Source organism: Somniosus microcephalus, chromosome 3 (assembly GCF_052327205.1).
Source record: "Somniosus microcephalus isolate GS21.2 chromosome 3, FLI_Smic_1.0, whole genome shotgun sequence".
Taxonomy (NCBI): Eukaryota; Metazoa; Chordata; class Chondrichthyes; order Squaliformes; family Somniosidae; genus Somniosus; species Somniosus microcephalus.
In genome coordinates, this window is record NC_140989.1 from 27,828,394 (window position 1) to 27,841,341 (window position 12,948).

Consider the following 12,948-nt stretch of genomic DNA (forward strand, 5'->3'; position numbering starts at 1 on the left):
GGTGCAAGGGATGTAAGGTTAAAGTGGGATGTCGAGGAGTAAGTTGACAATGCAGAGTGCTGGTGATGAGGAGATGGGGAGCAGATTGAGGGTACTGGTGATGTTTTACTCACTTTTCCTGTGCGGACAAGGTCAGTAAACCTCTTTCGGCACTGCAGCCAGGTTCTACTGCACATTGATCTCGAACTGACCTCCTGAGCTAGTTGCAGCCACTCAGCTTTCGTCTGCTGGGGAGGTTTTTCCCTCCCAGAGGAAGGAAACAGCACCTCCTTCTGAGCTCTGGCTCCCTTCATCGGAGCATGGAGGGAGTCATCATCAAACCGGGGTGAGGCCTTGATCCTTGAACTAGACATTTCAGAAGGACCAAACAATTAGAAGATTAGCAAGTAAAAGTTTTGAGGTAGAAAATGAACCAAGACTGCTTGGAGCCCTTAAATGCAACTGCATAAATGACATCATCAGAGGCGAGTTTCAGGCCCAAAAGACTCATTGGGCCAGGGGTGCACATGCTGGGAATCAATTGCCCAACTAGGGCAAAATAGCTAAATTATCCCGCCTGACATCGGAGGCGGGAGCGGGACCCGCCGACCACCTGACCCGCCTCCAATGGCAAAATCCAGCCCCTGGTCACTCATGCTTTCTCTCACATAGTGCACTCTCCTCTAGCTCACTGGCTAAATCCCCCAAGAATAGCTGGCAGTTGGGAGGGAGAGAGTGAGTACTGGTCTGTGCTATAAAGCGCTGACATGGCCAGATATAGCCTATGACTGCCTTCCTGTGGCACATCTGGAGAAAAAGGAGGAAAACAGGTTATAAAGATATCCTGATAAGCAGACTTCATATATAACTTTGATGAGTAGGAGTTAGATAGTAAAAGGGCGTAAGCATATGCTTTTAAGTTAATTAGAAATTAGGATGAAAAGAGCAGCAAAATTGCTAACCAACTATGGCAACCCTCCTAATTCCCCAACTCCAGCACCCTCTACGGCCTTCTTTCCTAGGATTCTGAGACTTCTTCCTCAAATAGGGTCACTGATCTACTGTTAGGGACTTCCCCTGTAAGTGATCGCTCACAATTATTATAGACTGTCATCTCCTGCAAGAAGAGTAAAAGTGAGAAGCAGCAATTGTTAAGATGACTTGCAGTAATACCCATTTGTCAACATATATACGAGCAATCATCTCCAAAGAATGGGAGGACTTTTTATATTGAATGTATGTAAAGATGTAAATGAAGGAACAATTCCAGCCAACAGTTGCGGGTACAGAGAACATCCTGCTGTCTCATGAGCATTCATGGTAATCTTTGAAATTACTTTAAAACAGTGTGAGGCGAAGGTAATTGTAACTGCATTCTTAGGCAGTCCCTCAGAACCGAGGATGACTTGCTTCCCCATTAAAAATGAATTCTCAGGTGACTGATGAGTCCAATGTGGGACCTACAGTCTCTGTCACAGGTGGGGCAGACAGTGGTTGAAGGTGCGGGTGGGTGGGGTGCTTGGGTTGACGTGCGCTCCTTGCGCTGCCTGCGCTTGGCTTCCGCTTGCTCCCGGCGAAGAGACTCGAGGTGTTCGGTGCCTTCCCGGATGCTTCTCCTCCACTTTGTGCGGTCTTGGGCCAGGGATTCCCAGGTGTCGGTGGGGATGTTACACTTTTTCAAGGAGGCTTTGAGGGTGTCCTTGAAGCATTTCCTCTGCCCACCTGGGGCTCTCTTGCTGTGCTGGAGCTCCAAGTAGAGCACTTGTTTTGGGAGTCTCGTATCGGGCATGCGGACAATGTGACCCGTCCATCGGAGCTGATTGAGCATGGTCAAAGCTTCGATGTTGGGGATGTTGGCCTGAGCGAGAACACGGACGTTGGTGCGCCTATCCTGCCAATGGATTTGCAGGATCTTGCGGAGGCAGCGATGGTGGTACCTCTCCAGTGCTTTGAGGTGCCTGCTGTACATGGTCCATGTCTCTGAGGCATACAGCAGGGCGGGTATCACTGCTGCTCTGTAGACCATGAGCTTAGTGATGGTTTTGAGGTCCTGGTCTTCAAACACTCTCTTCCTCAGGCGACCGAAGGCTGCACTGGCACACTGAAGGCGGTGTTGGACTTCGTCCTCGACGTCTGCCCTTGTTGACAGTAGGTTCCCGAGGTATGGAAAGTGGTCCACGTTGTCCAAGGCCTTGTCGTGGATTTTGATAATCAGGGGGCAGTACATTATTGCTTAGTACACTGCATTAATGCATGATCATGGCGAGTTCTCATACCTTGGCTGACCTGATAAAGTCACTGATTTTCCTGCATTGCTACCAGGTGCATAGTGTTGTGATGGTGACATTCACACCGATGGCCACCTGCTCCCATTCCCTCTAGCCTGCTCTTGGGAGCTGTAGCTCTCAAAGCCTAAAAGACTCCCCCAGCCGCTGAAGCACTTCCTCTAGAAGAGCATTTATTGGACATCTACCTGCTCTGTGGCCCACTCCATTCATAGTTGTTTTTTCCCCAGAGAACCGTACAATTTTTTTTTTTTTAAATGAGAATGCTTGTTCCTTTAAGCTGCTGCAGGCCTTTAAAACCTGCAACAAAATGAGATTTTCCACCCATCAATTGGCAAGCTCCTAAGTACAGGCATTTTCCAAACCTGGACCTTGCTCACTATATTTTAATTAGGCTGACAGCAGACTTGCACTGGGTCAGCGCCATTATAGGTCAACAGGTGCGATTCGTCCAATTGGAAAATATAGAAACATAGAAGATAGGAGCAGGAGTAGGCCATTCGGCCCTTCGAGCCTGCTCCGCCATTCAATGCGGTCATGGCTAATCATCCAAATTCAGTACCCTGTCCCTGCCTTCTCCCCATATCCCTTGATCCCTTTAGCCTCAAGAAACATATCCAACTCTTTCTTGAATATATTTAATGAACTGGCCTCTACCGCCCTCTGTGGCAGAGAATTCCACAGGTTCACCACTCTCTGGGTGAAGAAATTCCCCCTCATTTCAGTCCTAAATGGCTTACCCCTTATCCTTAGACTATGACCCCTGGTTCTGGACTCCCCGGCCATCAGAAACATCCTTTCTGCATCTAGTCTGTCCAGACCTGACAGAATTTTATAGGTTTCGATGAGAGCCCCTCTCAATCTTCTAAACTCCAGCGAGTATAAGCCCAATTGACACAATCTCTCCTCGTACGTCATTCCTGCCATCCCAGGTATCAGCCTGTTGAATCTTCGCTAACAAAAATCTATGCACATAAATAAAACTTATACAAAGAATTCTTTGGAGTTAAATTATAATAGCACCATTTTGTCACCATCAAAGTGTTCACCACAATATTCAGAAGATGTCTCTTTACCCTATCAAAAATAGACCAAAAGGAAAGTTAACAGCTGTTCCTCTCCATTAATGAGTCCCGTAAATTTAATCTTACTTTGTAGAGTTGACGGTACAGAGTGGTGGAATGATCCATTCAATGAATGAGTTCCCTTCATAATCCAAATGGAGCTGTAAATATTAAAATATTTAATATTACCAAGTGTTGAACTAGCTCAAACACAGGCCTGAATTCTATTAAATGTGTGTAAAAACTTGCATTTATATCGTGCAATGTCTCAAAACACTCATAAATGAGACAATGGACACCCAACAGTGAAGGGAGAAGAGTAGGGGAAAGGCATGGGCAAAGAGGTAGAGGTTTTGAGGAGTGGAGGGAGATAGAGTGGTTTAAGGAAAACACATCAAACTGGAGGTTCTTTGACTGAAAGTGGAGTTGAGAGAGGGGTGAATGTAAAGTAGGGCAGAGTCAGAAAAAGGCAGAGCCTACACAGGTACATATGGCTGAAGCAGGTATTAGAGGTAGGGAGAGGCGACACTGTGGAAGGACTCGAAGATGAGGATACGAACTTTGAATTCTGTGAGTTGAGGAATCAGTGATACAGGATCAAGGAGGAATGGGTAGCACCTCTAAACACAAAGGTCCATCATTCTGCTGCCTCAGAAGTTGAACACTATTCTCCCAGAGGAAGAGGAGTAAACCAGTTCATCCACGTCAGCTCTTAAAGGACGAGGTTGTATAAGTTCTGGACATTGCAAACTACAAGCATATAGGCCTAGAAATTCAGTATAGCCACTTTTGGGGCGGTAAAGTCGGGCGGCCGCTAAAGTTTGCGCCCGGCGCAAAATCGCGCCCCCTTCGCCGATATTCAGTCGCAACGCCCCAAGAGGTTGCTGCTGCACTAAAACAGGCGATGCACGGCTATCTTTAGGCGCTAAGCCGGCGGTGCTGAGCGATACCACCGAGGCCGGGCGCAGCGCAGGTGCGGCGAGTTTTTGATTGACGGCACTCTGGCGCCGGTCAGCTCTTAAAGGGGGAGGGTCAATTTGTTTGCCTGCCACGCCCTGCACACTGCAGCCCTCAACCTAGGCCTGACCACTTCAGCTTCACCTGTACAACACCCAGGACTATGGAGAAGGCCAGGGAGAGAGCCCAGCGCTTCAGCGACGGTGACCTGAGGGTGCTGGTTGGCGGAGTGGAGCGCAGGCGCCATGTTTTGTACCCAGAAGGTGGCAAGAGGCCGCTGCCCAGCGCCTACCGGAAAGCCTGGAGGGAGGTGTCCAACAGGGTCTCTTCCAACAGCGTGGTTGCCAGGACTGCTGTGCAATGCCGGAAGAAGTTCAACGGCCTCACTCGGGTTGTCAGGGTGAGTACCCTTTCCAGTGTCCTCCTCATCCTTGCATGTGCACCTCACATTATGGGCAAAGGGACCTGAAAGCCCTAATGGCCAGCCCTCATCCAGCAGCTATGGGACTGGCATGAAAATCACTTGCACATTCAGCACTTTACACACTGTCCAAGCTATTCGACCATGGGAGGCAGTGCAGGCAAGATCAGGGCTACACACTGTACAAGCTATTTGACCATGGGAGGCAGTGCAGACAAGATCAGGGCTACACACTGTACTTAGAGGCCGTCCTTTCTCTTGCAGGCCAAGGTTGCGCACAACCGGCGCAACCAAACTGAGACCGGGGGAGGCCGTCCTGACATCAAAGAGCTCTCCGACCTCGACCAGCGTGTGGAGCGCATTATGGGAGGCCGGCTGATTGGCCCCGTCGCCACTGGAGATGCCGACCCTGTTCTGGGCACCAATGGTAAGGGCATGACCTTTTGGACCTCTCTCGTTCCACTTGCGCATCAGATCAGCATCCTTTGCCACTGTCCGACCAATGCGGTGAATGGCACCACTCATGCCTCCCTCGCTGCCGCCCTGTCCTCACTCTAAAGCTACTCTTGTGCCTTCCTGCTTTCAGATGGTGAATCGCCAGGTGAGGAGGCGGGCCCTCAAGCTGCCACTGTCAGCCCTTCGGAAGACGAGGAGGAGGAAGAGGAAGCCGGCCCATCAGTGCCACCCTCAGCCGCGCCAGCCCATGCCGATGTAGGGGACACGTCTTCCCTGGAGGGGAGCCGGGGGGAAGGGTCGGAGGAGAGTGAAGCTCCGGGGCCCAGCGGCCTGCAGCAACGCGGGAGGGGTGGGGAAGCTCGGCGGGCTTCTCCCCAGAGGGTGCGTGCGGCCTCCAGTCCTGCGACGGTGAGCGCAGAGGAGGTGCGGCTCCTAGCGGAAATGGGCGCCCAGGCTGAGCGCAGGCACACTGAGCTCATGGCTGCAGTGGCAAGGATGCCTGACTCCATAGAGTCACTGGCAAGGAGTGTGCAGGAATTCGGGTCAGCACAGGCCAGGAGTCTGCAACAATTCAGTGCAGCACAGGCCAGGAGTCTGGAACAATTCAATGCAGCACAGGCCAGGAGTGTGCAGGACATCAATGCAGCACAGGCCAGGAGTCTGCAGGACATCGCGGCAGCACAGGCCACGAGTCTGCAGGACTTCACGGCAGCACAGTCGGCTTCTAGCCAAGTGCTCAGTCGTGCCGTCCATTCACTGGCTGGTGTATTGCGGACACAGACCAGGGCCACACGGGCACTAACTGCTGCCACCCTCGCTGGATCAGCCAGGCCTCGCCAGGGCACTCGCCGCGCAGCAGCAGCCCAGCAATCTGTCCTTCAGCTGGTTGCTGCGCATGCTGCAGTGCTGGCCCGTGCGAGTGCCAATGTGTCAGGCGACCAGCGAGCACCTGCGATCTGCCAGGTTGCCACCATTCCTGCAGCCGACACTGCCACTCCGCCATTGCAGCTGCCACGAGCTGCTGGACAGACTGCTGCCGCCCAGCCACAGTTGGAGCAGTCAGCAGCCGGCCCCTCCAAGGCCAGAGCTGGTGCAGGCCGACCCCCAAGGGCGTCTGCCGTCTCGCCATCTGCCCCTCAGCAGCCTTCCCCCAGCCTTGCTGCAGCCACTGGGCTCCCATTGAGGAGCAGCAGGGCGGGCAGGGGCCAGGCAAGGATGCGCAAGGCATCGCCCTCGCAGGGCAAAAAGTAGAGGTATGCACAAATGCCTGGTGCTTGTTGGAAGGCCGACACTTGTGCAGTTGTTTTTGTGTAAGGCCGAGACTGGTGTCTATCTTTATTTGTGTAAGGCCGAGACTGGTGTCTATCTTTATTTGTGTAAGGCCGAGACTGGTGTCTTTCTTTATTTGTGTAAGGCCGAGACTGGTGTCTTTCTTTCTTTTTGTAAGGCCGAGACTGGTATTTTTGTGTTTTTGGAGGGGGCTTCTCCACATGAGCATGTAATGTGGGAAGGGCAGAGGTTTTCAATAAATTTTTGTTGTTAAATTGCAGTGTGCATGGTTTTTTGGTTAAGTTCTGGTTGCCCTGCTCGGCTGAGGGCTTGTGGAGCGGCTACATTCATCTGCTGACATTGGCACAAGCCAGTCCCAGAAACCCAACAGTGCAGATAGAGGCCATTTCGGCCCATCGAGCCTGCACCGACACATATCCCACCCGATCCCCGTAACCCCTACACCAACACATATCCCACCCTATCCCCGTAACCCCACGTATTTAATCCCCCTAACACTAAGGGTCAATTTATCATAGCCAATCAACCTAACCCGCACATCTTTGGACTGTGGGAGGAAACCAGAGCACCCGGAGGAAACCCACGCAAACACGGGGAGAATGTGCAAACTCCACACAGTCACCCGAGGCCGGATTCGAACCCGGGTCCCTGGCGCTGTGAGGCAACAGTGCTAACCACTATGCCACCGTGCCTGAGAGGGGGCCTAGAACCGACGTTCAATAAGCCGGCGACGGGCGGCCCTTGCACTTTGTGCCTCCCTCCTGTGCTGGTCCTCCTCCTCCTCCTCAGGTGGTCCTCCAATGTGTGGTGGCAGTGGCCAAGTCCTGCGGATAGCCAGGTTGTGCAGCATGCAGCAAACGACGACGAAATGGGAGACTCGCTCCGGCGAATACTGCAGTGCTCCCCCGGAACGATCGAGACAGTGGAACCGTTGCTTCAGGACGCCGATTGTTTGTTCGATGATGTTCCTGGTCTATTGATGGCTCTCGTTGTATCGCTCTTCAGCAGGGGTGCTGGGCGCACGGAGCGGGGTCATGAGCCAGGTACACAAAGGATAGCCTTTGTCCCCGATAAGCCATCCTCGTGGGTGAGGCTGGGCCTGGAACATGTCTGCCACAGAAGTCTGTCGGAGGATGAAGGCATCGTGGCTGCTGCCTGGAAAGCGGGCATTGACAGCTATGATGAGCTGCCTGTGGTCACACACCAGCTGTACGTTCAGCGAATGGTAGCCCTTCCGGTTGCGGTAATCCTCGGTATTCTCCAGAGGTGCCCGCAAAGCCACATGCGTACAGTCAATGGCGCCCTGCACCATGGGGAAGCCCGCGAATGCTGCAAAGCCCACTGCACGCTGTTGCTGCTTGGCAAGGGCCATGGAGAAGGGGATGAACTGACGTCTCCTTTTGAAAAGGGCATTGGTCACCTGGTGGATGCAGCAATGCACGGCGAACTGGGAGATGTTGGCAATGTCACCAGTAGCGGCTTGGAAGGAGCCGGTGGCATAAAAGTTGAGAGCCACCGTCACCTTCACTGCCACCGACAGAGACGTCCTGCACCTCAGCTGTGGCTGCAGATCACCGGCAAGCAGCTGGCAGATCTCTGTGACCACGTCCCTTCTGAATCGCAGCCTCCGAACACACTGCTCCTCAGACATCTGGAGATAGGAGAACTGCTGGCGGTGTACCCTGGGTGGGTAAGGCCTCCTTTGTCGACGCCTGTTGCCCCCTCTCCGTCTTGCCAGGGCTGCCAGTCTCTCATGGCGTCTCTGAGCCCTTTGGATGTAATTGAGAAAGCCAGCGTTTACACCCATTGCAGCCCCCATAATATGCTGGCAAACAATGAGATGTCAATGAAGGCAAAAACTTTTTGAAAGCTGTGGCCTGAAGCCAGAAGTACCTGTCCGAGTGTTGGGCCAAAGCAGAAAGCTATCTACCTTGGTCTCTCTCCAAAGATCCGTTTCGCAAGAAGGTGTGCTGCAAAATGGCAGCATTTTATATTGCAGGATGAGTGCCCTTTAATTTGCACCCCCCGCATCGGCTGAGCACCGTTCCACTTCACAGTCGCTAGGGGCGCCAGGCGCACAATGGGGCGGCGCGACTGAAGTTCCGGTTGGGGGCGCACAAAGGGCGTTGCACGAGGAAATGACGTCATGATCTGCGCGCGCAGCTGAGCGCGCGCAAAGACTTTGCGCCGCCGCTAAATCCTTTGCGCCGCCGCTAAATCTCTAGTGAAGTTGGGGCGAGGCGCAGTTCGCGCTTCGCCCGGGCGCAAGCCGCCTCGCGCCCAGAATCTACTCCTCCTAAGGCGCTAACGGCTGGCGCAACCAACTGAATTTCTAGGCTATAGACTTTAATAATCTATTCAATAGATTAGCTATATAATGCTGTTAACTTGTCAGCTAGAGAGTCTAATCCTAAATGAATCTTGTCAATTTATTTCAATTTCAGACACTGAACTCAATTATAAATTTATAAGCAGTTATTATTGCTGAATTATTGTGACATACCTAAACTGTCCTTGTAACTTCTGATATTTAATTAATTAACTCTATCTACTAATTATTTGCATACACAATATTTAAGCGTTAATTCTAAGATTACTAAGCAATTGTTAGTTCATAACTTTGTTGTCTGACTTCTTTGATAAACAGCAAGGCTAATTCATTCACTCAGTAGCTTGTGTGGATCCTGATAGGAACATAGTAATGTAGATGCTAATATAATTTAAACTGGTTGATGTAAAACAGTTTGACGAGCCAAATTTAAGCATCATTAACTCCTAGGCATAGACTGGGTGGTAAACCCCAGACAAAGAGTTACGGTGCAGGGTTAAGAATTTGGGGTAGATTTTCCCAAACCTGTCGGGAAGAAGGCAGGACTTCCCCTTTCGGGTTTTTGACCCGCCTACTTAGACGTCCGGCCAATCCGCACAATTTTCCCTTGATTGACCTTGTTGAGCCCGCTGGGCAGGCTCAGCAGGCCAATTAAGGGCCACCCGGCAACAGGTGACGTCACAGACTGCAATTTCATCTGTCAAGAGTTTTTGACAGATGAAATATCAGTGTTTCACAGCTGTTTGAAGCTGTGAAACACTGACCCTGAGTTCTAACATGAGTCCTTCTCCACAGACTCAGTTAGAACTCACACCGGCACTCAAAGCTGAAGGCTGTGACTTTTGACAGATCGCAGCCATCCAGCTTTCAGTTCCGGCTGAGTGATGGGCTCCCGATGGCTACAGGAAGAAAGGCTGTTAAGCTAAGTACAGGTAAGTAAAAGTTCTTTACACACTTTAGACACACCAAACACACTTACCTTTACACTCATGCACCCATCACTCACCTGAGCACAGACATCGCGACCCCGCCAACTCCTTCAACCCGACGGCCCACCTGCTCTAACCTGGCGTGGTTTGGAGCCGTCAGGAAACCCACACGAAACCCCTCAAAATAGGGATTAGGCTAAAAACTGCCTGTTAACTACATCGAGGATCCCGAGGCAGAAGCGGCAAAATTGAAAAAGAGCCTGTTAACAAGTATCAAGTACTTAAGTGGCTATAATCCTCATCCTGCCGCTAGGTGTCGGGTCCATGCGCAAATCGAGGATCCGACACTTGGGAAGATTGATTGGAGGCCTCCAATCCCGCACTCGGAGGACTGGCAAAATTCCGGCAAAATGATTGGCAAAAGAACCAGAGGTGTCACGAGGAAACATTCTTTTAACACAGTGAGTTGTTGTGATCTGCAATGCACTGCCTGAGAGGGTGGTGGAAGCAAATTCAACAGTAACTTTCAAAAGGGAAATGGATAAATACTTAAATGGAAAATATTTGCAGGGCTATGGGGAAAGAGCGGGGGAGTGGAACTAGTTGGATAGCTCTACCGAAGAACTGGTACAACCACGATGGCCCGAATGGCCTCCTTCTGTGCTGTATCATGCTATGATTCTCTAGATTATTAGTCCAGACCTCTGGATTACTAGCCCAGTAACATAACCACTACACCAACGTACGTCCAACCAGAAGCTCCTACTCAGCTGGTCCAGTTTGTGAATAATCCCAAACATTAATAACGGGTAGTCAAGGCGCTAATATAATAATTAATCACTGCTATTGTGGCAATATCACTTACAGTGCTTCGTGTATTGAGTGAAATTCGACCTTCCATTTTGGTGTAATATCTGAAAAGGACATTTTAAAATTAGAACAGAATTACAATTACAGTACATTCTGTTTAGAAATGCTCTTGTTGTATAGTTCATTTTTAAATTTACTTAAGTTTTTTTCTCTAAAGATTTGGTGGCTTTCACAACGTAAGGATGTCCCAAAGCACTTTACAGCTAATGAAGTACTTTTGAAGTGTAGTAACTGTTATAATGTAGGAAAAGCGGCTGTCAAATGGGTGCACAGCAAGGTCCTACATACAGCAATGAGATGACCAGATAATCTGTTTTAGTAATGTTGGTTGAGGGATAAATATTGGCCAGAACTCCTCTGCAATTTTTCCAAATACGGTCATATTTTCTTTCATATCCACCTGAGAGGGTAGACGGGGCCTCGGTTTAATGTTTCATCCGAATTGGGGATTTACTTTATTAATTCAGAGGATTATCATTGCTTCTACACATTGTACATAGGACAAAACTCAGTTTGGAGTGCCAAAGTAACATTGATGGGGTTGAATCAAGATCATAACCTGCAGAAGTGAAGCTCTTAACTCATTAACATCAACTCGAGCTAAAGACTGGAGTTTGTTCCAATGTTACACACTGAAATCATGAACTGTGAAACTAAAGCTCTAGAAGCTCATGAACATGATCAATGACCTTACAGCAGCTTAACACAACAGTGGCTTTCCCATCACCTAATATAGCAACTCTACTGAAGCAATAAACCACATGGCCAACAAGGTAAAAATATTCCACACATTACCAATATTGAAGAACACAGACTTCAGATATATTTATTTTATTTACCTACAGTGTAGAAATCTTGCTTAAGATGCAAGTAAGTGGATTTGTAAATTGTAATTCTTGCTGAAATTGTCATCGGTATAGCATTGCACTAGTCTTCCATGGTTAAATGTCCAATCACAAAGGCCCTTAGCAGGTGGCCATTTGCCATTGTAGGCAAGGCTGACTGACTGCTGGCTCTGAATGTGGCTGCAATGTCTGAGCATCCTCGCGTCTCATTAACATCCCCTTCCAGCCTCAGCGTAGGCATCAGTGCTCCTCAGCAACACAAAGAAAACATCTCAAATGCCGTAAACTCAGCCTCAATGACTCAAAATGCATTAAATAATTCAATCTTTTTACTTTTGAGTTTTATCACCACCATTCAGATCCAGAACGTGTCAATAAACGAACTTGGATACAGTCAGTCATTCAGGACCATGCTGAGAAGAGCAAAGGACACTATGGTCTTAGTTCACTATAGCAAATTACCAGTGCAGGTTATGCTTGATGTATCCAAACAGATCCTTTTCATCATTCAGAACTCCTGCCCATGGAATGGAAGAGCTTCCATTTGTCCATGTGAAAAACTTCTTGTAAGCATAACATTAAATGATCAAGGGAGTTTAGGGCAATTTTTTAAAAAATGTGCCTGTTATTTATACAACTACATATTCAGCTGTATATGAATATAAAAGTTGAGATGTAATGGTAAATCTATATAAAACCTTAACATCACAGTTGGAGTACTGTGTGCAGGTTTGGGCTCCACAACAACAACTTGTATTTATATAGCGCCTTTAACGTAGTGAAACGTCCCAAGGCACTTCACTGGAGCATTATCAAACAAAATTTAACACCGAACCACATAAGGCCAGGAGAGCATTAGAATAGTCAAGTCTAACAGTAACAAAGGCATGGATGAGGGTTTCCGCAGCAGATGAGATGAGGCAGGAGCGTAGTCGTGTGATGTTATGGAGGTGGAAGTAGGCTGTTTTGATGACGGAGCGAATATGTGGTTGGAAGGTCATCTCCGAGTCAAATACGACACCAAGGTTGCAAATGGTCTGGTTCAGCCTCAGACAATTGCCAGGGAGAAGGATGGAGTCGGTGGCTAGGGAACGGAGTTTGTGCCGGGGACCGACGACGATGGCCCAGAAATTCAGGTCGGGGGTTTCCCGCAGGTGCAAGCCCCCGACCTGCACTTACCTAGCGCGCCGGCTGTTGAGCTGTGGGCCCCCGTGGGATTTCGATCCTGGGCCTCCTCCAACTGCCGGCGCGCAGTGCTTGCGTATCCCAGGGGTGCAGTTAGTTCGATGCGTCCCCTGGGATCACGTGGGCCATGGAGAGCCAATGGTAGCAGGGAATGCTTCATTCATAAGTTTGACAGGAAGAGCTGTCAAACCTATAAATACTATAAGCCCCAAAACATCACTAAATCTTCAAATATTTTTTTTTTTTTTTTTTAAATCACATTTTTAAAATAACTATAAATTACATGAAATAACTATTTTAAACAATAATTTAAATTTTTGAAAAAAATTAATTACATT

General features: G+C 49.3%; 1 protein-coding gene across 1 annotated transcript in view; it reads right to left on the minus strand.

Moving 5' to 3' along the window:
* Positions 1–12,948, minus strand: part of LOC147120927 (uncharacterized) — a 49,262-nt gene that overhangs the window by 17,852 nt on the left and 18,462 nt on the right. Inside the window, exons 2-4 of the mRNA XM_085979713.1 lie at positions 10,576–10,624; positions 3,416–3,489; positions 114–345 (exon numbers count right to left, since the gene is read on the minus strand). Of these exons, the coding sequence (XP_085835839.1) occupies positions 114–345; positions 3,416–3,489; positions 10,576–10,624 (355 nt within the window). The remainder of the gene's footprint in view (positions 1–113; positions 346–3,415; positions 3,490–10,575; positions 10,625–12,948) is intronic.